This window comes from Sabethes cyaneus, chromosome 3 (assembly GCF_943734655.1).
Source record: "Sabethes cyaneus chromosome 3, idSabCyanKW18_F2, whole genome shotgun sequence".
Classification (NCBI taxonomy): domain Eukaryota; kingdom Metazoa; phylum Arthropoda; class Insecta; order Diptera; family Culicidae; genus Sabethes; species Sabethes cyaneus.
Genome location: NC_071355.1, coordinates 64,019,016 through 64,046,228, shown reverse-complemented (window position 1 = coordinate 64,046,228; position 27,213 = coordinate 64,019,016). Strand labels below are relative to the sequence as shown.

The 27,213-nt window shown below is 40.3% G+C and overlaps 2 protein-coding genes across 2 annotated transcripts in view; one reads left to right on the top strand and one right to left on the bottom strand.

Annotated features, from left to right (window-relative positions):
• The window catches only part of LOC128742004 (nuclear receptor coactivator 7), a 464,218-nt gene that overhangs the window by 77,325 nt on the left and 359,680 nt on the right, over positions 1-27,213 (top strand). The gene's annotated exons all lie outside the window — the stretch shown is intronic.
• LOC128742005 (60S ribosomal protein L21-like) lies at positions 10,346-10,860 on the bottom strand. Its single transcript, XM_053838177.1, has one exon. It carries the CDS (start codon positions 10,829-10,831, stop codon positions 10,346-10,348), a length of 486 nt encoding a protein of 161 aa, XP_053694152.1. The 5' UTR covers positions 10,832-10,860.

Below are 27,213 nucleotides of genomic sequence, written 5' to 3'. Positions count from 1 at the left end.
AGCAGGCTTGGCATACACTTTTCGCTTCGGTTTTGCTCTTTTGATTACTGCATCTCAGCCAAGCAAAATTTGATAAAGTAATGTACGGGGCGTTTGTAGAATTTGTTATTATCTACAATATTGCTGAAGCAAGCATTACTGTGGATTTTGTATTTATGGCGCTATAAGGCTGTTACCCTCTTGGTAGCAAAAAGAGCGCTCTTTTTGCTACCAACGGCATTGCTGCGCTACTGCGCCGTAAATACTAAAAATAAAACTTCACTTTCTTCAGCAATATTATAGATAATTACTAGCTCTACAAACGCTCCATACATTACTTTTTCAAATTATGCTTGTCTGAGGAGCAGTAAACAAAAGAGCAAAATCAAAGCGAAAAGTGTATGCCAAGCCTGCCGTGTAGTACACTAGCGTCCGGTTCTCGAAGTAACTTTTAAGCAACCTGCATAGATGATCCGGTACCCTCATCCTATGCAGCGCTAGCGCGATTGCACCCCAGTTAGCGTCAGCCTGTTTAGGATTACCCGCTCTAGCAATTTGCCGAACGTGTCCAATAGGCAAATTGGCCTGTACGACGAGGGGCCACCAGGTGGTTTCCCCGGCTTCGGCAGCTGTACCAATCTTTGGACTTTCCATTTGTCTGGAAATTCGCATACCTCTAGGCAGTTCTGAAGCGTCTCTCTAAACATATCGGGATTTGTATGGATCACAGCTGTGAGTGCCTCGTTCGGAATCCCGTCAGAACTGGGCACTTTCTTCGTTTTTAAATCCCTGGCAATTACGATGGACATCATTCGATCGACCGTACGGGGTCAGAGGCCACCAAACTGGATCGTGTTACGGAAAGAGCCCTTCCACGATGACTTTCAGCTTTTGGGGGCAGGTTTCCTGTGGCGCGGACGCACCCGTCATCTTTTTCATCGCCACAACCCCAGGGGTTCGAAACCGCATCGCGACATAGCTCCTGAAAACAGGATTTCTTGATACGCCTAACCTTTTTGTTGAACGCCAGCCTGGCCGCTCTAAGTTCAACCCCCGAGCTTCAGCCTCTGCATCGGTCCGGGCCCTCTGCGCTAGCCTTCTCGTTCTGTGGCATCTGGAGTGGATCTGAGCAATGGTCTCGCACCATCAGTATACTGAGCGACGACCGTTCGTTGGCTGCCCCGTCCTGGGCATAGTGATATCACATGCCCATATTAGGACGTTGGTCAGCTCACGGACACTTAGGTTCGAGCGGTTGCTCTCTGCGCTGAGTGCTTCAACAAACAGGTCTTTATCGAAGGCCTTCAATTTCCATAGCTGGTCTCGATGGACTGTATCATATGCTGCTTTGAAGTTAATAAAAATGTGATGCGTGGGCACGTGGTACTCCCAACATTGCGGCAAGATGGGGAAAATATGACCCGTAGTGGCGCAAGCTCGCTTGATAAATCCATACGAAACGGCTTAATAAGGTCTAGGAGAGTTCCATGCTATCTCTAGCAGCAACCAAGCCGATCACCATGCAGCAACCGAGCCGACCTTTTGTGTATGGGACAATCTTGGAAATAACCCAGTGTAGAGCTGTTGCCAGCAAGCTCCGCTGGCAGGCGGAACACAATTACCCGATTTCTCATTAGGCTTCTTGGGACAATAACAGCTTTTATGGGCACTCCTAACTTAATTCCGTTCCGTCTTTTTCTGCATCTTCGCCTTTGAGTGGTTCGTCGGAGAACTGCTTCCACCTGTCGTCCACCTCCCTTTCGTTTGTGATGAGATCCCATGCCTCGCTCCAAAACACGCCGTTTCGGTGTGTAGCCCTTACGTGATTGGTTCTGCTTCTGGTAGAACTAGTGCAATATCATTACCTCGGAATAGTTGTGCTGATTCTTCACGATCACTAACCTTTTTCTTGCACTCTTTACTTCTCTGGATCGTAGTCAACTGGTTCCTTGCTCGTCGGTATTTGGCCAAGTTGTTCCTAGTGGCCATGCTCAGATATTTTTTTTTCACTTCACTGTTTGTTGGCATACCCTATCAAACCACTCCAGAGCTCTTTACGTAGTTTCGCGGAAGTGGCCGCTCGGATGGACAAGCGTATTCTGTCTCAACCGTTGTCGAGGGTTGAAGCACGTAACTCCTCGGAAAAAGACAGTACCTCACTCAGTATTCGCGCGTAATTCTCGGCAGATTGCGGATAGTTGTCTGATATTTAGCCGCGGAGGACGGCTTTGACGTGTTTGGTATACGGTTGACAGTCCTGGGCGTCCCAACCTGCGCGTCCATATTCTCGATGACGATCTTTATGTCTCGTGGCGACCAACCATCTGTTGCCTCCAGCCGCCGGAAGGAATAGAATGATTCTTTTTCATCGCCGCCGGGCTTCCCTTTGTCCTGAGTTCAATCAATATTCCGCAGATATTACGCCGTGCTATTATTACCTGTTCCGTTCGATGGTACATGATCTGGCCGATCAGCAGTTCCACTCATAAAAATTCATTCAAAGTTTAATTAACAGTTGATTTCTGAAGCATTTCCATTTGATCCCACATATCATGGTGGGTGCTTAATACGAGCTGGACAAAAACAAGTGCTTTAGAATTAAATAGTGAGAGTGAAAATCTAACCAAAAGATCAAAACCCGTCAACTAAACGTCGGTCACAAAAAAAAAACATTAATACGAATACATTCCACGTCCCGCTAATTCGTGCTACCGCAAATGCCGCTCAGCAAAACTATGCTTGTAACGGCGTGATTTATTACCTACTGTTCTATTCAGACCATTTTATCAGGCTCTACTGCAAACTAAATAGGCTAGTTCGCTATAATCAGGAAACCGCCATCACAGCTGGCATGAAACATATTCAAACCTATTTAGCATGAAATACAAACAAAATGCACATGTTTTGCTGGCGGTTCATTAGGTAGCTGGTAGGCAGGCAGGGAGTTAGGTTTAGTAGCCACTTGTCGCCACCAAAATCAGATTTGAATTCCCGAAATGGAACGTGTTGCCTAAGGTATTCTCGTTCATGTCATATGACATTTGTTTGCCTTTTTGCGATAGATATTAGATCTTTTATTAATAATGCTTCACTCTGTTTTACTACATACTTTTTTACTACATACTGTTGTACAGATTGCAACAGTGATTGAGAAAACCAAATTATGGAAGGACTTATCTATTTAAATTTTCACTTAACCCGTGTGCTACAATTTAAGTACCTAACCAATAATTTTTGATGAGCCTTCACATTACATTTTATGGTTGATATGCTGCAGAATAATTTTCTTTTATTAGTCTGCAGGACCTACCTACTGTCGGTAAAATTTATCACGAGCTGCCACCTGCCATCAATAAGCTTCAAGTGTTTATTGTGCAAGATGAAGTAACCAGAGTAACGGGTGGCAACTGAATTGCTCTTCCAATTGTGAGTTCCTTTTCGCCGGCATTGCATTGCATTGAGTGGCTGATATTCACAGGAAATTGAAAAGGCAGCAGATGAGAAAAATATATTTCATAACAGTTACCCACGGCTGACTGACTTTGGCGTTCGTTTGGCGCAAAGACCTGTTCTTGTGTAGGACGTGGAAGCAGTTTGATCCTTCGCGGAAGCACTTTCATTTCACGGTATTCAATTTCCTTCCATCCAGCGTAACTGCTTCACTGGCCACTTAGGACATAAGGGGTGCGAATTCGCCCACACCTTCCCGGAGCTCTGGACAGGAAACCGACGTCGATGTAGAGCGCAGTTGGTCATAAGTTTGTATTCCATGTGTAGCTATCGTGCAATCTTGGTCTCGACCTGGGAAATATCTGAAGATGTACAAGTCGTAAAGATAAATCTTACTAACTTAATTATGTAAAATTTCTTGAGGCACAGCTTTGCCGTCCAGCACTGTGCCAGCATGCACAAAGATACGTGGGCAGGTGATGAAATAATCGAATAGTGAGACGGTGTTGTTTCATATAATGGAATTAAACTGACAGCCTCCTAGCGCAGCGAAGAGCTGTCATCGGCAAGCTGGCTAGAATAACGAGCTCGCAGCCGCCCGTGCCAGGCCAGTAATCCGAAATAATTGAGTAGAGAATTTGATTGGCACCGCAGGCTTTTCAGTTTGTACCTATTTACTGGAAGAAATTGCTACAGTGAACTGTTGTAGCTTCGCAGCCAACGGATATTATGGGAAATTGGATTTTCTTTCCGTACCTACATTTTTTCTCGATAAAGCAAACAGAAACCGGTAGTTCGCGATTCTTTTTATCGGCGATAGACGTGAAATTAAATGGATCAAATGTGGTGGTTAATACATATTTGTTAAAATTCTTCGGGCTACTTGTTTAATTATTGACTTGCATTACTGCTAAAAGCTACGGAATTTCAGATTGCTACACTTATATTATTATGCTATATTAGGACATTAATAAACAGTAGATGGGGCAACGGTTTTTGAAAAGCATATTTTGATCCTAGAAAAAGTTATGTACACGTAGAATAGCGAACCTATTCTTACGCAATTAGGAGCTCGGAGCGCATCTTACTTTTGAACTTATAGTTTTCTTTGCAATTGGACATAAAATTAAACTTTAAATTTTACTTGAAATTAGGTTAGAAATTGAACTTAAATGGGGATGAAATTGGACATGAAATTAGGCTTGAAAATGAACATGAAATTCTATTTTATATCGCACAAAGAATTGGAATTAAAATGCGGTAAAAAAATTTATTTGAATTCGGCACGACTTAAAGCTGGACAAATGTGGATTTGAAGTTTTACTAATTTGAGTTTGACATTGACGTGGATTGAACTTGCAGTTGAAATAATTTGGCTTCCCGTTGTAGGACATAGCCTGATGAACAAAATTTCAAACAAATTAAATCGGTTGTTGTCTGCCTGCTCGAATTCTTTGAACATTGTGTATTCATCGTCAGCTCTCGTTGTACCTGTTCTAACCGTCTTGCTTAAGTGGTTCTCTTGTTCTTACCGATCCAATTTGATTTGATTTGAAGAAAACCCATCTTAGCGGAGCAGCTATCCGGCATTCCGACAACGTGCCCTGCCCACTGTATTCGTCCAGCTTTATCTATCTTTTGAATACTATATTGACTGTATAGCTGGGTGAGTTCATGGTTAATCTTCCGCCGTCATACTTCGTTTTCCTGTACGCCGCTGAAAATCATTTTTGGCACTCATCGTTCCCACAGTCAAGGTTGCCGCCTTTCTTGTAGATCGGGCGAATAACCTCATTCTTCCACTCTTTCGCTATTCTGTATCCTAAATTCTAACAATTAGCCTGTGCAAATAAATGGTTAGCTTTTCCGAGCTGGTCTTAATAAGCCCCGCTCCGATTTCATCTTTCCCAATTAATTTCTTTAACTGATTGATGGCCTCTTAAACTGGGAGTCTGTCGTTGGGACTGGCAACTCTTCGCCGTTTGACACACTATGAAAATTGCTTTCTCCGCATTCATTTTTCTTTGCCTGGGCGCCATTTTGGTGTTCATCAATGCGATACCTCCGTCTTTCTCGTACCTTACGTTCGTCCGTCAAGATATTGCCGTTCTTATCGAAATACATTTTGGACAGGTTCTCCTCAGCCGCCACCCTCCTTCTTTCATTGTCATATCAGTCGTTCCACGTGCCTGATGAAATGGAGAGAATGGCAGTTCCACGTCCCGAATCTCCCCATCCATACCCTATTTTCGACACATGGGTCTATTCCGGATGTTCCAGTCCGAATTTTCTCCCAAACTATTGGTTTTCGTGGTGGGGGGTTTCAAGGTATACAGCACAAACCTCTAGTCTTGCCGACGAACTCCACTTACTTACTTATGTGGAATTGTCAGTGTTCACTACCATAGACTTAGTTTTTGCTACATTGACTGTAAGACCTGCTGTCTGGGAGCTCTCGGAGAGGTCATCTAACTTGCTCTGCATATCGTTTCGGCATTGTGCGAGTAAGACAATGTCGTAGATTAGGTCGAGGTCATTTAGCTGCTCCATCCAAGGGTTAGAGGGTTCCAAGGCAATCTTCGATTTGACCTACTCTCAATTGCTCCAACTAATATCTTATCCATAACGATGAGAAACAGAAGCGGTGATAAAATGCAGCCCTGTCTCACGGCAGCAGGTCGTACCGCACCTCGATGAGATGGCCTAGCTGATCTGGAACTTCTTTATGCCCAAGTTCGCCTCAGATGTTTTCGTGGTTGAGTCGGTCGAACGCCTTTTCGAAGTCAATGAACACCAGCAGAAGAGAGTTCTGGCATTCGTTGATCTGCTCCAATACAATGCGGACCGTTGTGATATGATATACACATGATCGGCCAGCACGGAATCCTGCTTGCTGCCACCGGAGAGTAGCGTCGATCTTCTTCTGGATCCGGTTGAGGGTTACCTTACAGAGTACTTTGAGAGTAATACAGAGAAACGTCATGCCACGCCAGTTACCGCATTCAGTTAGGTCTCCTTTCTTAGGGACTTTGACCAATATGCCCTGCATCCAGTCCACCGGAAAAGGTGCGGTTTCCCATATATTGCTGAAAAGCTGATGCATCATCTGGGCTGACAAAGATGGATCAGCGTTGAGTATTTCGGCTGAAATACAGTCTATCCCTGGCGCTCTATTGGATTTCATACTCTTGATGGCTGCTACAATTTCATCCAGCGATGGCGCCTTCGAGTTGACGCGATTAATTCGACGCACTGTAGGCGTCATATGCTGCTGGTTTTGTTGGTTTCTGACATTTTAAACTCGGAAGAGTTGTTCATATTGTTCGGTCAGTCAGTAGTTGACCAGTTCTGTCCTTTAGCGGCATTTTTGTATTCATCCTGGCACCACTAAGGCGGCGAGAAATATCGTACAACAAATGGATGTCACCATTGGCGTCGGCGGTTTCGCCTTGTTCGACTATGGAGTTAGTCCGGGTTCTCTTGTCCCGCCTACAAGCTCATTTAGCAGCCTTCTTCAGTTCGGCGTATCGTTGACAGGCAGCTGTCTTAAGGCCCAGACACAATGCATACGGATTTTACTACGTTGCGGAAATTTGATAGAAAACCCATGGAAAAACTGTCAAATTGCCGCAACGTAGTAAAATCCGTATGCATTGTGTCTGGGCCTTTAGCCGATCTGGTTTGCGCTCGCTCAATCCCGGATATCACCTCTCTCCGCTCGTTGATCTTCTTCCAAGTTTCACTCAAAATCTACGACCTCCGCCCGCTGCGCGCTTTGCCGAGGGTTTCGCCACAAGGCGTGATGAAGGCTTTCTTGATGCCGGTCCATTGTTCTCGACGGTTCCACCAGGTGGCAACTCCTAGGCTCGAGATTCAAGTTGTTCGACAAAGACCCTTTTCAGTTTCACCTCAGTATTCTCCAATCGGCGGACGTCGTAACGTCACCCAACTTTCTTCACCCGTCGTTGGACACCTGCGACGTGCAAACGTAGCTCAGCGATAACAAAAGGATGATTAGATGTAATATCAGCGCTGCGTTTGTTGCGTACATCACGAAGGCTCCTTCGCCATTTTCGGCTAATACAGATGTGGTTGATTTGGTGTTTTGTTCGGCCGTCGCGGGAAACCCACGTGACTTTATGTACTGGTCTATGGGGAAAGAGCGATCCAGCAATGATCATGTTTTCATTACCACAGAATTCTGTAAACAGCTCCCCGTTTTCGCTCATCTCCCCTAGGCCATGGCGTCCCATAACGCGTTTAAGGTCCGCGTTGTTTGAGTTTGCATTGAAGTCGCCTAAGTGGATTTGGACGCCACTCTTCGGGATTTTCTCAACCACTGCTCAACTGATAGCGGTGTCAATTTTTTCCGTACACTACAGGGTTGCTATGATTGGCAATGCATAGGTGGATTCATCACCAGATGGCAGGGTACTAGCATGAAATATCGCTAAAATCAGACCGTTTTTAATGTATGCGTTATTCCAGCTGGTACCAATCAGAGGTTAGAATAAGAGGCTGAGAACCATTGTATGATTTATTTTATTCCCGGAGGTGTAAAACAATGCACTGTCGGCAGGCTTCATTCTCGGTTTTTTGCTTAGTAGATGCTCATTTGACTGCAGCGCCTCAACGAAACAGAATTCGAAAAAAGTAGTGAAAAAGGCAACTGTAGAGTTAATTATTGTCTACATTATTGTTAAAGAAAGTATAGTTCTATTTTTTGTATTTACGGCGCTATGGGGCTACTACCCCGTTGGTAGCAAAAAGAGCGCTCATTACCAACTACGCTCGAAACTTTGTTCGTAATGCCAGTTCCACCACGGAGCAATGAAGTTAGACATTGTGAAGTAATTCGTGTGCGCCGGATATAACCGATACGACATTTACAACATCCCCTCCCTTCTGAAGAAAGGCGAGAACGTCGAGAGGAAGGCTGGTTCCGAGCGCTGCCCAACAGTCAAGTGCAGCAGTAGTTGAAAAGAAAGACCGAGAGTAAGGTGGCCTCATTGTTCCACACCTTGGGCCGGGAGGTAGGAGCAACCAGCTAAATGGTGAAGTGGCACCCGACCAATACTGATATTTTCATGCGGAAGCGTCAGTCGAGGCCGGTCGTGTCTAAGCAACAGGCAATCACCCTACAGGAGCGGCTAAAGGTATTAGTGCAAAACATCTTCCCGGCGAAGTGGTCAAAATGGATGACCAGACCTACTTGACGTTGAACGACAACGATTGGCAGAGGACCGTTTACTTAACCTTTACCAAGGAAGTAAGCGATAACGTCAAATCTGACTTTAGTTTTCAAAAGGTCACATAATCAACCCTTTTGCATGGGTTATGAGACCTTTCGAAAACTAAAGCCAGAAATATATTTCCCACACCAAGTTCCTGAAGAAGGTCCTGCTATGGCTGACGAATGCTCAAGCCACTATTCTTTCCTTCGGTGAAGGAGGAGGTATAGAATATGAAGTGTGCCTGTCGGAAGTTACTGAAATTTTACGCGAAGGAGGACGTGGTATTTTGTTCGGACCGGACCAGCAGCAGCCATGATGAAAACAATCAAGCAACTAGGCTCGATACTTTGTTCGTAACGCCAGCTCCACCACGAAGCAAATTTAGTCTGACTGTCAGTATACTTTGTAATAACTATAACTATCTTAACTATGTAATATACATGCCCAATGCTCAAACAACATTTGTTTGACTGAAGTTTTTGGAGTGTCTTAGTAGAATACGAAACCTAAAAATAAAAAATAAGGAAACTTATCCAATTTTAATTCTACTATGTGTATTTTATTCACGACAGATACGTATTTCGCCTACGACTTGCAGGCTTCCTCAGTGTCTGTTTTCGAACTCGAAAGTTCGAGTTTTTTTTTTGCACCAAACATTATTAATGATCTGTAAACGTCGATTGGCACCATCGAAATTTTTACCGAACGTTCAGCTGATTAGATTTCGGTAAAATTTTACCGAATTCGGTGCTTTTTGTTAAGTGTGTATGTGGGTAGAATTATAGTAGATCCAAATTTGATTATCAAATGAATTTCAGACTAATGCTGTTACAGAAGGACCAAAAGGGATTGGGCGGACTCACAAGCAGAGGCACTTGTGCGCATTCCGGGGTTATAAGAGTCGCCTTCCAGCATTAGGATCCTTCCATTACTTACGGAGTCCATTGCTTTGGTTTTTTTTAGTGGTTCAGGCTTGCAAAGCCCGCAACCAACCCCACAGTATCGCCGGAGGGCCAACGTAGCTCGAAGGAGCCCTCCCCCCCTGTCAGCATACGACCTTGGTTTCCACCGGGGTTGGTTACCCGATCTCCACCCGAGGTTGCTCGTATCCCGGCTGGTACCACGAGGAGGTTGGGGTAGGAGTTGCTAGGTAAGAGGCTGTGAACCACTGTGGGGTCTATTTTATGCCCAGTGCACAAGGCACCGATGGTACGCATTACCTAGCCATTTACCAGCCTAGGATCCTTCCATGTAATAATCAATTTCGCTGTACCAACATTAACCCACGTGATGATTTGTTTGTTTTGAACTGAGAAGTGCCATATTTGCTTCAGACCTTAAGGATTCAGGTTGGTAATCCACTCCATCATCCAACCTTCCACATTTATGATATCAATAATAATACTGTTAATAATATGATATTAATATGAAATGTGGTATATATGGTAAAAATAGAACAATCTCACCAGCAGTCCTTCGTATGGAATATAGTAGCGTCCTTTGAGGTTCCATAAGTGCTTCTAATAGTTAATTTAATTTTTCATTCTGGTATCCATGTGCAGTATTAAGACTCGTTTTGGCCAAAGTTTTTACTATATAGCAGGAGATGCTTCATAAGCTAAAACGAAAAAAAAAATTAAAATAACTTATTAGGTTTACCTATTAGCTAGGCCAAAATAGCATTACGCAATGAATTCGTATGGAATAGGTGCCAGGAACACCGGTTCTGGAGGATTCACGATCACTTGTTCACCGCGGGGAGGGGCCGGTTTTCGCTTCAAGCAAATCTTGGCCTTCGGGTTCTTGGTCTTAACTTCATGACGGACCTTATCGTTTTCCTTTATCCGACGCAGGAAATCTTCGCGGTAACGGGATGGGTTAACGTGTTCCACACGGACGTTGATGCGCTTGGCAAGAATCTTGCCCCGAACGCGCTTGTTGACAATCACTCCCAGCGCGTGTTTGGTTACGTTGTACACTCGGCCAGTTTTGCCATGGTATGCCTTGTAGGGCATGCCCTTGTGAACAGCGCCATGTCCCTTAATATCCACGTAGTCGCCGGCTTTGTATACTTTAAGGTAAGTAGACAGCGGGATGGTTCCATGCTTGCGGAAGGGACGAGAGAACATGTCCCTCGTACCACGACGATAACCTTTCGAGTTGGTCATTTTGTTCGTTCAGATAGTGAAAACAGAAGAAAAAACTTGCTGATTGCTGATTGCTGGTTGCTGATCCACCTGGGAAGAAGCCAGTTGATCCGTGGAAATATTGGACTTAGTTTCGTGTAACCGAATTTTCACATTAAACATGCATTATTTTTTGTAATGATACACTCAAGAAGGCCTGCGCGTTATTGTCCCGATTGATCTAGTTTGCAAATGAAAGTAATTACAAATTGAACTACTACGTGTATATTTCTATTTGGGTAATTAAGATTGACAGTGAGAGAGTGATCCGTGTTTGGAATCGTCATGGATCTGCTGAACTTTGGGGTTGATCGTTTAAAGAATCCCAATATCTAGCCGGTTAAGATACTGGTCTGAAAGCATTCACTTTCGTACGTCAATTCGGTAGCAAATACATTGCAGGTGGCATAAATACGTCTTAGTTCTTTCAGTAAAGATAAAAATATTATTATGAAATAAAAACATTTTTGTTTAGTCAACTAAAATTATTCAGCACTAATCTTGGAATCTTATTTTTTCTCATTCCAGGTAAGCCGAAACAGCACAAAACTTCATCGATGTTGAGTTTAAAGATTAACTTTGATTCCAACCGGATAGCATGCTGCAGAATTTAAAATCCTTTTTCTTTTTACACCCCTTGCGTGTTATTTGTGATAATCCGTAGATGCTACACTCGTTTTGTTATTTAATGCGACAATGCAGGAATGTGCCTGGAATAATTAGATTAGTTCGTATACATATTTAAATGTGCTGAATTCACACGCGCGGAAAAAGCACGCTTTCCGGGTTTTGTGTTATTGATCCTACCCCGTAGCGGCTGTTCTGCTCAATTCGACTCGTAACCTCCGAGGTCAGTGTCAGGAAATACGTAGAGGCTAATCTCTTGCGTTTTAGAAAATGTGAGAGAATATCAACACCGCACGCCGCTAGCGATTGTAGACTAGGGCGACACGCTTACACCACGGCCCACACATTTCCATTCCAGTACAGCACACACAACTTCAGTTCAGTTCGGTCATAATCCTTTTGGGAAAGGATGTTGATTGAGTTTCTGGTACGGTTGTTTCGAAATTAAACAAAACATATTGGTAAATTTCTGGATCGTTGAATAGCATGTTATTAGATTTTATTCCTATGGGAATGAATTTTCAGAGTTTCATAAACTGGTTGAAGGCAGGGGGTTGATATGACGTCACATTTTCGATGCTCACATGAAAAAGGCGGCAAACGCAAAGCGATTTCACGAAACGAATTTAACTAACCATTTTCACAGTTTCATGTGTTTCGCATCAACTGCCTGCCTGATATTGGCTATGTGATGCTAAAACCTTGGCTCAAATCAAACTAAAACTAACAAAATTTAACAATTTACACATCCGACTCGGTTGTCAGCTTGAGCCCATCTATGAAGCTGTCAGCTTGGGCCCGCTCTATGTTGGCTACGTTTTTTATGTACAGGTTGGTACTGGAAGTGTCATTCCCGTGGTTGAAGGCCTCTATCGTGAGGGTTATTCCTGCGGGTATATTTCTACATTTATTTTGTCAAAATTAAAAATCAAAAATTGAACATCACATTCCCATTGCTCAAACAACGAAACTCAAAATGTCTCTTCTGCTTTCAACCACTCCTAAATCAGTCCTTTTTCTTAGTAACTTATTCAATACACAATATTTCATCAACCTGGCAGCAGCTGCTGCCATCATCACACGTGCACCCCAACCCAGCAACCGAAAGCCTCGCATCTCACAGTTTCCTCGTTAGAGGAAACGGTACCTACCGATATTTTTTTCCCTCGCCACACTATCAGACCATTGTTATTCCAGGCGCTTTGTATGATGCGAAAATTATGTACACACGCACTCGGTGGCCAACGAAGCGCCCCATTCCCTGGGTTTTCACTACCCGAGCTCATGCACCGCCTCGAAGCACACAGAAGGACTCTGTGGTTTGTGCGAATATTCGCACTTCACACAGCAAGAGTATTTTGCGCCAAAGTGTATTTTATTCTGGATGATATAAGCCATTGTGATGGAGAGAACAAAGCATGCAAACACTACCGACTGACACCCATAACGGCAAGAGGCACTCGGGACCCAGTCGAGGCCGATTATTATTGAAGCTCTGTTGATGCTGCTTGAGTTGATGTTTTACGTAGGAAAATTGTCTTTCATTTTGCACAGTTTGTTTTTGTAACAGTTGAGTTTTGCTGGACTGCATTAAATTTTGTTTCTTCATTTTGATTTTTTTTAAACACCGAGATTTACACTGTAAATAAGCACAGTTATTGATTGTTCAAACGATTTTGGTTCTTTTTCTCTGTGTTCGCAATTTACGATGTCCGTTCAAATCTGGAGCGTTTTCAAAATTCGCTAAGCATTTTCTCTCGCCTCTTTTACTTTCAGGTCCGTGTTGAATTGGCTACTGACATTTTTTTGTTATTTTTTAAAATTGTGATGTTAAACTATATATCATGGAGTGGTTTTTGACAGTTTTTTAAATGTTGTGTCCAAGAAGAAAATCATTATTTTCTAAACTGCTCAAACCAATTTAAAGAAAAAGTTCCTCTAAAATTAAAAAAAGTGGTTCGACAATTGAACCAACGACACTCACACACATACCGCACAGAACGAAACGCATTTCCACAATTAGTTTGGCAAAAGCACAAACATCTCATCCCATCCTGCGGAGCTGCACTCGTAGTCGTAGCGTAGAGACTTTTTGGCGAAGCAACAGACAACCGAATTGCTTCGTGGCGACACACAAAGTCGTCCCCGTTCACCAGACAGGGTCATCACAATCCACCGACACCGACACCCTCCCCCTCCAATAACAAAAAAAAAAAAACTCGGCATTATACACCACCAGCACAGCACAAACAATCGGAGATAATCCGCCGGGAGCCAGTCCAATGTAGGTTCTCTCACATTTTCCGATTTTCCGCTTGCATTCTGTTTTTGCTTTCTAACTAATGTACCGTCGGCATTATTCAATAAAGTTTTGCCCGTTTTTCGTTTGTCCTCACTGGCTGCAACAAGAGTTTTGTGAACGTAAAAAAGCTATAGGTATTTTCGTTGTTGCATTTTCTCTCCACCGGAAAACTTCCGTTGGGGTGTGCACTATGAAAACATTTCCACACTATTTCAATTGAACCAACTTAAAGGGTCAACCTAACAACTAATATATTGGATTCCAGTTTTGCACAGTGCATGTCACGAGCCAGAAAACTTTTGCTGACTTCTTTTTTCTTAGTTTATCATCCACCCTAAAAGCTTTGACTGCTCAATACGGTTTCGAGAAACGCATCTAGCATATATCTGCTTCAGTTCCAAGGACGTTCAGCTAGTTAGTCCATTTATCCTGTTTTTTCTTGTCTTGTAAAAAGTGACATTCGAGCTGGTTGCACTTTTATCGTAAGCAATTTCGCCCACTTCTATAGTTTTATTCTTTTGCTGCTGATGTTGCAATCGCAGTGTCCAAATTGTCACATTATTGGAAAACGTTTTGTACAGTTTTTATTAGATCTTTTTAAGATTTTAAATTTGCATTTTGACAGTTCTGCTTTATGAAGTTACGTGCAGTTTTTATTCTTGATTGGTGAAATCATTTTGTTTCTCAGTCTATTTTTGTTTAATTCACAAGAAATCCATGAATCTATTGGGAATCCTTGATATTTGCGAATTAATACTCACAAGACCTTAAACAGTATCTAGACACATGCACAAATTTTACTTCACGACCCTCCCACTCTTCGAACTCGGTTGTAGAGAAAATGAAATACTCTTTTTTTTTACTGTACTTGTAATCTTTGCAGCATCGCAATGAAAGCTTAGCCCTAAAAATTTTCGAACGAGTTTAGTTTGCTTTAACTGTCCATTATTTTCAGGAAAAGAACTGCAAAACCAAGACTACATTAGTGCTTTTTCCCCTTGATTAAAAGCTTGCTTGAAACTCCCATTTACGGCTAAAGCAAAAAGCGCTAAGCTTTAGCAGAAAAAAAGCTTGGTACGTACGCGCACAGCTTACACAGTAGCTTAGGCTAACTATTTTATCGCTTGCTTTCGTTTTTGCTCCAATCGCCACCGCTCTCTCGCAACTGCGCTGCGCTACCGTAGTGAGTCGGTGAGAAAAGTTTGCTCCATTGCATTGCTGGCCGGCCAGTTGCAGAACTCAATCGTTACAAACGTTACGTTAATAATGGCGACGCCATCGCGCGACTGCTCGCCAAAACAGCGCACTTTTGCCGGAAGCCATAGCACGCACACTTCTTCATCGTCTCTTTCGTCGGCTTCGCCGTCCCCGTTCGGTAGTGGCCACAGTGGCAGCGGAAGTGGCCACCAGCAGCATCATCATCATCATTATGCAGCATCGTTCACGGGCACGGCACCGACCAGCGCCAATTCGCTTGAGTCGGCCTTTTCTTTTGCAGGCGGTAGGTTTTCGCAATTTGGTTGCTGTTTTGAAGCCGTTGTTTCGTTTTATGTTTACGCATAGTTCAAAGATTTAAAACAGTCGTAACATTTCCAAAATATTTTAGTTTTTAATACCAAAAACATATTTCAAGCCAAGCATAATGTGTATGCACCAAGTGACTAACGAGATTGAAAGTTATCATAATGTAATCGCAACTATAAAAAAACTCCAAACTTAGAAAAGGCAACCAGAAATAAAAAATAATAAATTAGGAACCTAAACTTCCTAAATAAATCGCGCTTCAGTAATCGAAAATCAGTAATCGGAAATCAGAAATCAGAAATCAGAAATCAGAAATCAGAAATCAGAAATCAGAAATCAGAAATCAGAAATCAGAAATCAGAAATCAGAAATCAGAAATCAGAAATCAGAAATCAGAAATCAGAAATCAGAAATCAGAAATCAGAAATCAGAAATCAGAAATCAGAAATCAGAAATCAGAAATCAGAAATCAGAAATCAGAAATCAGAAATCAGAAATTAGAAATCAGAAATCAGAAATCAGAAAACAGAAATCAAAAAGCAAAAATCAGAAATCAGAAATCAGAAATCAAAAATCAAAAATCAGAAATTAGAAATCAGAAAGCAGACATCAGAAATCAGAAATCAAAAAGCAAAAATCAGAAATTAGAAATTAGAAATCAAAATCAGACGTCAGAAATCAGAAATAACAAAAAAATAAATAAACCGAATTATTGAAAAATAAAATAAGGAATGCAAAAGAAATGAAAATTTTGAAAAACTGTCAACAGACAATACCTGTTAACTGACAGATAACTGTTTACAGAGTACCGATAAGGTGGTGCCAGGGGGGATTTTATTGTATTTTAGTGACTTGAAAAAACATAAATGTAAATAAGGAACAGGATAAAAAACTGAAAAGAACGGTAAAAAATGAAGGAAAATGAAAATGGGTAAACTGAAATAATAAATTAATCAGAAATACAGAAGAATTAAATATATAAAAATAAAACCAGATGAAAACTGAAACAATAGAAAAAAATCAATAATAAAAATCAGGAAAAAACAGCATATACATTTATATATTTAAACAAAACGAAGAAATGGCAATATTGAAACAAATGAAATGAAATAAAATTTATGTGAAGAAATTTAAAAAAATAACGATAAAACTCCAAAAGTGTAATGAATAAATAAATGAATAAAAAATACAATGAAAGTAAGAGAGATCAGAAAAAAATATAGTTCAATAATATATAACAAAAAGTTTTAAAAAATATAGCAAGCTAACACATGGAAAACAGAGTTAAACAGATGATCTATAGATGATCTATAAAGTCGGAGGAAACGGAAAGAAAACGACAAAGAAAATTAATTCAAAACAAAGTAGAAATAAAAGAGAAGTAGCAGAACAGACCGGGACAAAAACTAGCAAAAATGATGAAGATGGGATGAAATAGAAAAAAACTGTAACAATCTTGAAGCATGGAAAAAATAGAGAAGAAAAGAAATAAAAATGGCCATACTCAAATAACAGGACAATCAAGAAATTGAAACAAATCAAAAATGTAGGAAAGATGCAAACCCAGAAGAAGTAGATCACAAAATAACGAAAAAATAAAAAAAAAATATCGGAACATGGAAAAACCATAAAAAGAAATTTTGATGGAATATACATAAAAAATTTCTGTTAAATTAAACAACTAAACAAATATCGCGATCAAATAGAAATAAAATAAACCAAAAAATGCTTTAAAAACCATGAAGACAAAATAAAACAACAGAATAAAATCAAAATTAAAAAGAAGAACAGAACCAAAACTAGAAGAAAAGCAATATGATGAAGATGCGACGAAGAGAAAAAATGAGAAAAGAAAACAAAAAACCAGAACTTGAAAAGCAAATCATCAAAATAAAAAAAAAACTAAAAATAACCTGAAAAATATAAAAAAACAGGTAGCACAAAGGAAAACAAACGGAACGCATAAGAGAAAAAAAAATTAAATCTGCCACAAGCATCAAAAGAAGGAAAAACCGCAAATAGAAATTATGGTGAAGTTAACAAACCAGCAGATAAATCAGACAATTAGAAAAATCTGTGACCGAGAAAAGTGAGAAACGGATATACAACAAATCAAATAGAACAAAAAAAAACAGCTGAATCACGGTATACGAATTGACAAAATATCGAAGAAAACGAAGTTTTTAAGGCCATTACAAATATTTTATAAAATTTTTGGCCTTCCGGTGTTGGGCCACTGAATGGAAGGCAAAAAAAAACAAAGTGAATTTTTTAATCGAACAAAAAAATGGATTTTAAGCATTTTTATTTAAAGTTAAAACGTGAAACCAAAATCAGTTCTTGCTTTCAATATATACCTTATTATTTTCCATGCAAAAATCTACGGGAAAAAGACAAAAACGAAAAAAAAAATTTTTTTTGGACGACTTTCGGAAATTCCGTTGTTTGAATTTCCATTTCTGTTTCGTGCTAGAAGCATTAACTCAACTCGTACCCTCATTTTTCGAGTTTATCAGAGTGTAAAGCCCACGGACAATTGATTTTATAAAAAAAATTAACTCTTATCCTACAAATTATTTTTTTACCCCTAAGATAAAGAAAAATGGAAGAAAAAGAAAATTGAAAATGTAATATGAAAAATATAAACAGGGAGGAAAAATGGAAAATACTCAAATAAAAATAGATAGAAGACAGAAAAATACAAAGAACGGAACCGAAGAAGCAGTGAAAACTGAAATTAGAAAGACAGATCAACCATTAAAAAGGCTAGAACAAAAAACCATACAAGAAAGGCGGCAAATCGTAACACAGTGAAACCGGATAAAACACAAAAAGACATTAAAAGCAAGAAGACGAAGAACACAATGCAAGAAACTCGAAGAGACATCAAACCAAAAGAAGAATAAAAACGTGAATAAAACCTGAAAGTATAGCAAAACACTAAATCGAAAGTGAAACGGAAAGGCAGTATAAAATTTAACATAAAACGTGGTAGTAAGGCCATTACAAATATTTTAAAAAGTTTTTGTCCCTCCGGTGTTGGACCACTTTAACGGAATTAATTTTTAATAGGATTTTTCTATCTTCGCTGAAGAGATAAAAGGTTACTGTTTACAGCAAAATTTCTTGTAATAATATGCTGTAAAACTTTGCAGAACATATTAATGTGTTATATTGAAACTGAAGAAAAATAAATTTTTTATTGCACTTTTAGGGGGATTAATCAAAATTTGAATTGCGTTGGACAATAGAATTTTAAATTTCAAGTAACTCTTCCAAAGGTTCCATAAACCTAAAACCAAGTTTTCCCGCTCAAAGCTAATGCGCACCAAAAAAGGTTCTGGACCAGTGTGCTGTGCCCGGTTCTTTGAGCCTTCGGTTGACCAATTGAAGTTTAAAATTTAATTTTTAGTAGAAGTCTTCGATATTGCAAGGTCTGAAGTCTTGAATTTTGAAAAAAAAAATCGAAAAAAAAATTTCCCGGTTTTGTCAGTTTTCCTATTTTGTCAGCCCAAAATTCAACATGGGGCTGAAAAAATCGAAACATTACTGTATATAAAAAGCAAGAATAGATTCAGTTTTCACGTTTAAACTTTAAGTAAAGATACTAAAAAAGCAATTTTTTTTACTCGATTAAAAAAATCTCCCTCTTCAGTTGGCCAACACCGGAAGGACAAAAACTTTTTTAAATATTTGTAATTGCCTTATGTAACAATATGATAATAGAATCAAATGGAAAAATCGCTACTAAAAGATGCTGAAGAACAAGTCTTTTGATATGTTTTAAATTTTTTGAAAACAGTTGACTAATTGTTTCTTAAACTTGGTGCATATAACATTATGCTTTGTCTTTTGTAAATAGTCACACGTAACACAACAACTGTTAGCTTCATTTGAATGGCATCATTCGCAGTGAATACTTAATTCAATAAAACAAACCAATACACTCATCGTTTAATTTTGCCCGTTCAAAATCGCTTTGTTGATGGAAACGAAATGTTCTTTGTTTATTCATTCCATTCTCCGACGCCAACTCGCTATACTACGAACCAATCAACACACTAAACAAAAAAAAACAATAAATGGATAAACAATAAATTATTATTCAATCAACATTATTGACCGTCGCCGTACTCGTGCTGCGCGCGCGACGCGCCGCAACAGTGAGCGGTAGTCCGACCAAACTATCGCTGTTCAGTACAAGCCCGAGAATGTCATCAACCACCGGCGGCAGCCCACCGACGCTTCCCACCGGGCCCGGCCCGAGCCGGCAACGTTCGTTGCGTGATAGGTTGCGCGAGGGCATTACCGGAAGTCTAACCTGGCAGTAAGTTTTGCTTTTGTTTTTGTGTGCAAATAGTCCTTTGATTCGAGTTTTTTTGTTTCTCGTTTGATTCTACTGGTTTTTGGTGTTTTACCTCTAGTTATGAAGTATGTTGAAAACATACCGTATATTTGCTGACGAATTATTGGACAATATTGGTTACGTTAGGCTAGGCAAATGTATTTGTATTTAAACGAATCAAAATTATTTGAAGCAGTGAAGAATTAACAAGACATTTGAGTGTTAAAAACATTTTGTCAGAAATTTTCATTGTTCAGTGAATCAAAAACAACATATTATTATATTTCATTCAAAAGTACATTCTCAGTTAGTACTCAATAGGATTGAAAGAATCTAAATATTTGCTTAGCCTGGAATACCGTACCATAAATTTAACATATTATAAAAAAAATCTGTTTCACATTTTTATTGTTATTTCATTTCGATATTTTACGTGTTCAAGTTTTAATTTGTTGACGTGTGTTTACATTTTACAATTTAGATAAATTTAGACTAGACTTCCGATTTCCCTCGCAGTTACATTTACTAGCGATAGTCGTAGTAGCACCTCCCAGCACTGACGTTCTTGTATAGTTCACTGCCAAGGCAATAGTTACAACTATTTAATTAATAAAGAGCACCGGTAGCTGAATGAGTTCACAATTAAGATTATGCACCATTTATTACTGCCCCTTCCCACAGCAATACCCCCTTTTCACCCCAATAAGTAAGCGACTAGGATTTTTTTTCAGAACTAGTTTGATTTCAAGCAATGAGATACTTGAGTAAAGACTATTAACCTCATCGCTTTTGCAATGTGACCTTTTAAAGCTACAACAGCGATCATAAACAAGCGTAAAGCGATTATCCACGTATAAAAACTGGTACAAATCGCCACCTTCTTATAATATTGTAATAAATTAATGACTATATCAGATTGAAGTGATCCCAGGAATGTCATTACCAACTGAACAACTCGTGGTTAAATCCGAAAATGAAATGAAACCCCCCACAGACGGATGATCTTAATTAAGTAATTGCTCAATATTGTCGTGATTACGTCTAGACGTTGGTAATTTATTTAATATTGCGGTCAAGGGAATTCAACGATTGGAAACATTAGATTGTAACAGCTTCCACCTGCTTTGCGAGAATTGTGCGCGTTTAGAACAATCTAGAAGTTTTCTGATTTCTTTTAAAATCAAAAGAAGTAAAAAATTGAAAATCGTAATTCGATTCAAATAACCACCCTCGCAAGCTTGACAGGAACATCACAGGACTGTTTCCGATTTGCTGATTAAACGTATAACGTTACCGACATATATGCAAGGGCATGGTACTTCGCACGGCGACTGATTTCCATCCATTTCACTGCTGACTGGTGTGACCTAGTTTTTCTCGCAAACCGTTTCGCTGTTCGTGGCGCAATTATGTGTGCGGTCATCATCGTTATCGTCATTATTTGTGCCACAGCAGCATCCAGCAGCATCCTTCAGGAACCGGAAGCATTCGCCGCTACCGTGTGTATGTGTAAGCGCGCGCGATTGGTGGCTTGATTTTCCAACGTGTTGTGGTCTTAACTGTGTGGTTCAATCTATGGACCGACATTTGGTTGTGTTTTTTCTTCTTCTGATTTTCTACCTCTTTGTTGGTAATATAGTAGATTTGAGTGCAGATGTTTTGTGTGTTATTCATCTTGTGTCTATTCAGATTTGTCTGAAATATGCTTTCAATGTGTTTTGTTGTGATTATCTAAATGTATTTCATTTTTAACTACATAAACTGAAATAAAAAAAATCCTAGCTAAAGTTTACTGTTATTGGACAATCGTCAGGTAAGTAAGTCCCGACCTATTTTATGAATTTTATTTGAAAAACAACAAATACTCATCTTGACAATTGATCTATCTGGGGGACGATCCCGGTGTAGTGGTTAGCGCTCACGCCTCTCACGCCGAGGACTCGGGTTCAAATCCCAACCCCACAGAAACAAAACAAAACAAAAAATTGATCTTTCAAATGTGTTTGTGGCCGTTTTCTTCTCTATCATCCAACTCATCAAATATAGAAAAATCTGCTGTTGCTGATTTTCAGTAAAATAACAGAAAAAGCAGCTATCAGTGGTTGATGACAATATGCATTATTTGACTGAGTGACTAGAAATTATCTTTAGAAAACTACTACCTTGATTTCATTTATACTACTTACCAATGCTGAATGCTCAGGAACATTGCCCATACCCGAGAATTTTTAATATTTGCTATTCTAAATTACCATACCTTCTCTAAACTACTCCGTTGAAATAGAGTAAAATTACTGACAAATAACTATTTCTTTTATACATGTAACTGAGCAAAACTAACAGTACAGGAACGCTATCTATACTCGTGAAATTCAATGTACAAAATTTTCACTTTCCCACTCAGTGAAGTTACCCCTTTCCACTAAAATATTACACTGAAATATAATACAAACGACAGCACAGAAACATCTTTTGTATTGGAAAACCCACGAATAAAATTTTCATGATTATCGCTTCAAGAGTTTTAAGCCTTTAAAACATAGACCGACATTTTGTTCTATCTATCTATGACATATTGTTTGCAGTGGTATTACCATTTTTTTGTATATATGTATGTTCCGCCATAACTCGGGAACGTTTGAACCGTTTTCACCAAACGCGGCCGTGGGTGAGGTGGAGGTCCAAACAGTACCGGTAACAGTTGCGTAAGTGGCCGGGAGACAATGATGGAAAGGCTGAAGATAAAATCTTAGCTTCTTGTATCATGGGAACTTCCGAAATGGAAATAGATGTGCAGGTGGCTGGAAGGGAAGCCAAAAGGAGGGTGGTCACTGACAAAAGAGGGAATCCATAGATAAATGTTTAAAAGTGAGTGTACTCAAGTAGCACATTTGTTATAAAACAGTTAACCTGTCTTTTATGTGACTAATTTGAGTAATTAATAAATTGATATAACCAAAAGTATCGTAACTTTGCCACTTGGGTATGTTTGTACGCACCGCTATAACTCCGGAACAGCTGGACAGAATTTCATCAAACTTGGTACACTAGCTCCTTGACATAAGTTAATCCTTGCAGGTGGGAGTGGTCCCCAACAATGGAAGAGGTTAAACCCCGTGTTTTTTAGTCTTGACCTTGAAATGCAGTCAAACATATATTAATATTTTTTGAAACGGTGGTTCTACAATTGATGAAGGGACGGTAGGGGAAAGTAATGAAATGTTTTTGAAGTGGTGAAGAAATAATGGAGAGGTGAGGGGGGAGGGGAGGGGGGTTATTAGTAGCTGCGCTTAACAAGTTGTCGTTGTGACTCCTATCTTTTGTCCAATGCTGGTAGGTGCATGGGTCGAACCAAGCTATAATCTGAGATTACAACCGGTTTCGAACACCCACAACACTCGCCAGGGCATGTGGCTCGCTGGTACTTGTACCTTTGAACCATAGAGGCGCTGGTCCAGCCACTCTGCACTCACGCTGCGCGTGCATTTTCCTCGATCGCACACACCCAACGAGTGCGTGGTCTACCTCGAAGCCGACGACCTCGTCCAGGTTCTCTGCTGAACACTATTTTCGCTGAACTTTCTTCTGGCATTCGGGTTATATGTCCAGCCCATTGTAACCGCCGGCACCTGATTAGCTTCACAATGTCATCATGTTTAGTTTATACACCTCGTACAACTCGTCGTTCATGCGTCTACGCCATTCGCCGTTTTCCATCTTGCTGCCAAGTATTGTATGTATGTATGTATGTATGTGTGTATGTATGTATGTATGTATGGGGCTAGCCACCATCATCTCAATGGTTTCCTATTGTATGCAAATAGAATCACCTCAGAATCGAATTTATCTACCTAGCAACTTTCATGTCAATGCTGTTCGTGCAGGACCAAAAGGGGTTGGTGGATCTATAAGCAACCCAAGTAACAATTTGAGTTTTATTACATTCCTATGATGGCATTTAAAACCAAAATTAGTCTTCAGGACCACCATAAGAGTACAATAAAACACACATTGTTGCCTGAGAATGTCGCTTATATGATTCCACGGGAATATAAGACACTCCTTCCAACATAGACTTTCGGTTTCTAGATACATAACTTCGCCGTGCAAACTTATTTTGCGTGATGATTTGTGTACCAGAAGGGCGCGTCAAAATCCTCTCCGACCTTATATGGCTTGGGCTGGTTACCACATCCCTCATCCAGTCTTCGAGTCATTCGATACCCTTCCACTCCGATGCTCCTTGCATCTTATGATAATGATGGTATATGACAATGTAATAAAATAAGGGTTATATTAATATACATTATATGAAGATATATGGACAAAAATAGAACAATCTCACCAGCAGTCCTTCGAATGGAATAGAGTTGCATAATTTGAGTGCTTCCTTTATTAATTGAATTTTTGCTTCTGGTATCCATCAGCATAATTTAAACTTTCTTCGGCCCGAGTTTTCACTGTACAGTAGGAGGTGCTTGCTTCATGAGCTAAAACGAAATAAATAATTAAAAAAACTTATGTTGTTTAGCTTACCTACTAACAAGGTCGTGTGGCTCAGCCTTCATCCCTCAGTTCCCTCAGCTTTGAGATCAGGCAGCCGGGAACCACTCATCATCGCACCTCCTAGCTTGGCTATTCAATAGAGCATTACCGGGTAAGGTCACGTGTAGGCGCTAGGTAGGGGCGTGGGCGTCACGAATGATATTTCAGCAGCTATTTTAATGCTTTATTTTGATTTGTCAAGCGTTGTACGACACAGTTTTATTAGCTTGGTCGGAAAGCCGTATTCGAGCATTATTTGCCACATTTCTATTATTTTCACTGAATCGTACGCTGCCTTAAAATCCACCAACAGATGGTGAATCCGCAAATTGTATTCCCAAAATTCGTCAAGTATTTGACGCAAGGTGAACATTTGGTCCGTAGTCGATCTTCCTTCTAGAAAACCACACTGATAACGGTCTCAATCTGTTGAACAGAATACGGGAGAGTATCTCATATTCGGAATTTAGAAGTGTTATGCCCCGATACTTACTACAATCGAATCGGTGTTCCTTCTTGTAAATCGGAGAAATGAAACCATCAAGCCACTCTGAAGGCATTTCTTCTTTCATCCAGATTTTTTCGATCATGGCATGGATTACTTTGTCCAGTTGCTCACTCTCCACTTTCAGAAGTTCGGCCGGAATTTCGTCCTTCCCAGCAGCCTTTCCGTTTTTAAGCTCTTTTATCACCTTTTTAACTTGAACTAACGTGGGTTGCTCCACAGCTTGCCCATCTTCCTCAATTCGTATTCTGTATCTGACGCTTTCTCCATTACCTGTACCATTTATAAACTCTCCAAAGTGCTTTACAAAGTGCAAAGTGCTCCAAAGTGCGACAAACTTCGTATTGCCACAAATTAAACTGTGTTGTACATAAATCATGAATCTGATCTTTGTCGCAATCAGGGCCCGACAACGTCACATTCAATTGCATAGCGTCCCTCAACAATGAAGCAGTGAAGCTTCGGCCAGCAACTTTGAATGGGAATAAATTGAATTTGAGTAACATTTCCTAGAATGCAACGCATATTAAAGTTAACCTAGTCAATGTCGACAAATCGTGCCTGACTTTCTGCTGTCGTCAATTGAAACAGCCACCAACTTCAATTGAAGCTTGCTTGAAACGTTCTGTTCAACAAATGAAGTAAGTCACCTTACTTCATGTATGAAGCGAAGGTAAAAGAAAATCAGTTTCATGTATTGGTTTCGACGATGCCGGGCCTTGGTTACAATCTCAAGTTTCTGAGGAGTTCAACCTTAGATGATTCATTTTGGCAGTTACTTTGAAAGCATGAGAAGTTTAATATACAAATTTGCAATCTTTCCTCACAGTAAAGTGAAAAACAACTCCCCCCATTGCTTAGCCAGAAAGCAGACAGCAATATTCGCCGTGATTGTAGAACATTTCGCCGAATACCATTTAGCGAAAAACCTTAGCGGAATATACCATTTGTAACCAGTGAACGTATGGCAACCCAAGAATGCCGAGATTAACGCGAGTAGCTCGTATTAAAGGAATAAAAAGACAAGAAAATAGTTGCCATGGGTCACAGGTATTGTCTCTAACAAATCCCACAAATGACACGACGAGAAACAACCGCAGTACTTCTACCCACCGCCAGAGGACTCATGCGTGACAACGGACGGCCGAAGAAGAGCGGTGTAAACGACGGAAAATGGGGAGGAATTAATGAGAGCGCAGTTGGAGAGCGCGAAATGTTATCCGCCATCCTGAACGATCCAATAATCCGGCTAACCTGAAAGCGAAAGGTCGCAAAGATTAATGACTGCAAACCAACAAAAAAGGAAGCAGTAGAGGCACAAAGATTGGCTAAATAAAGAGTAGAGTTAAAGCTGAAAGGTGAAAGGTGAAAGAGTGGAAAGCGTGTAGGGCGCTATATCTCTGCATATTAGCGTTGATAGGAGGAAATGCTTATCAACTTAGGAACTATATTGGCTTGTTTCATTATGCCTGATTTTTGTTTTCAGGTATAATAAATTCAAATTTGTCACGAGGTTTTCGAGTCATTTTAAATCTCGCATGTGCATAATATTTTTAGATATAAATTATCAAATTATGGTTGTATATGAGCACCAATGGCATTATATTAAATTTATTAAAAGGTATTTTTTAAAGGTATCTTAATTTTCGTAATTACTGGCTTTACCAGAAAATTTTTGAATAGTCAGGTTAGTCTCATATAACTCCCCCCATCTACTAACAACAATTCCTTTCCCGAAATACTTGTGAAGATGCAGAGGATTCCCTGGTCTTTAGTAGCAACAAGTATTGGACTAACATTCCTTCCCATCCCACCAGGACCCGCATTCGGACGTGGCCGGCGTCGGTATTGATCAGCATGCAGGGACCTGATAAGGTTGCACAATGAGGAATAGCGTGCTGTCCCAAGCATGCTCTTTCCAGCCATCATTTTGCAATTTTCATCGGTCCTGGTCAATAACGGAGTAGCAGCACACGGGCGGTATCCTATGCTTATGCTTATGCTTATGCTTAAAGGTGAAAGGTGAAAGAGTGGAGAAGAGGATCGTGCCGGATATACTGGTCGTTCAGGTAAAATGTTAAGCCGGATGTAAGCGGAAAAAAGCCTCCAACTGACGCCCACCCTCCATTTCCTATTTCCCCCCATTGTGCTCACAGGACCTCATCGTATAGTTTTGTATACCTCGTATACTGAGGATCAACCCGATCCCGTGACCCGGTCGCTACAATACCGGCCGTAAGAGTGAGCACGTTGGCATCAGGGACGGTGATCGACACCCAAACGTATCCTCCCAATATCCAGAAGGGAAAGCGGCGGCGGTGTCCGGAAGGTGCGAAGCGGAAGTAGGCGACTGCGGACGGAAAGGGGGCCCCGAAGTGAAAGTAGAAAAGTTAAAGAGGTAGGAGATAGATAGTAAGAAAGTGGGCTGAATAAAGTTTCGACAGAGAAGAATAAAAGGGAGTTTGCTTGAGACCGATTCCAAGTGTTTTCTTGTCCGGTAGCCAAGAGCGTATGCC

Coding starts and splice junctions, on each gene's coding strand:
- LOC128742005 (XM_053838177.1), bottom strand. CDS start 10,831: ATGACCAACTCGAAAGGTTATCGTCGTGGTACGAGGGACATGTTCTCT.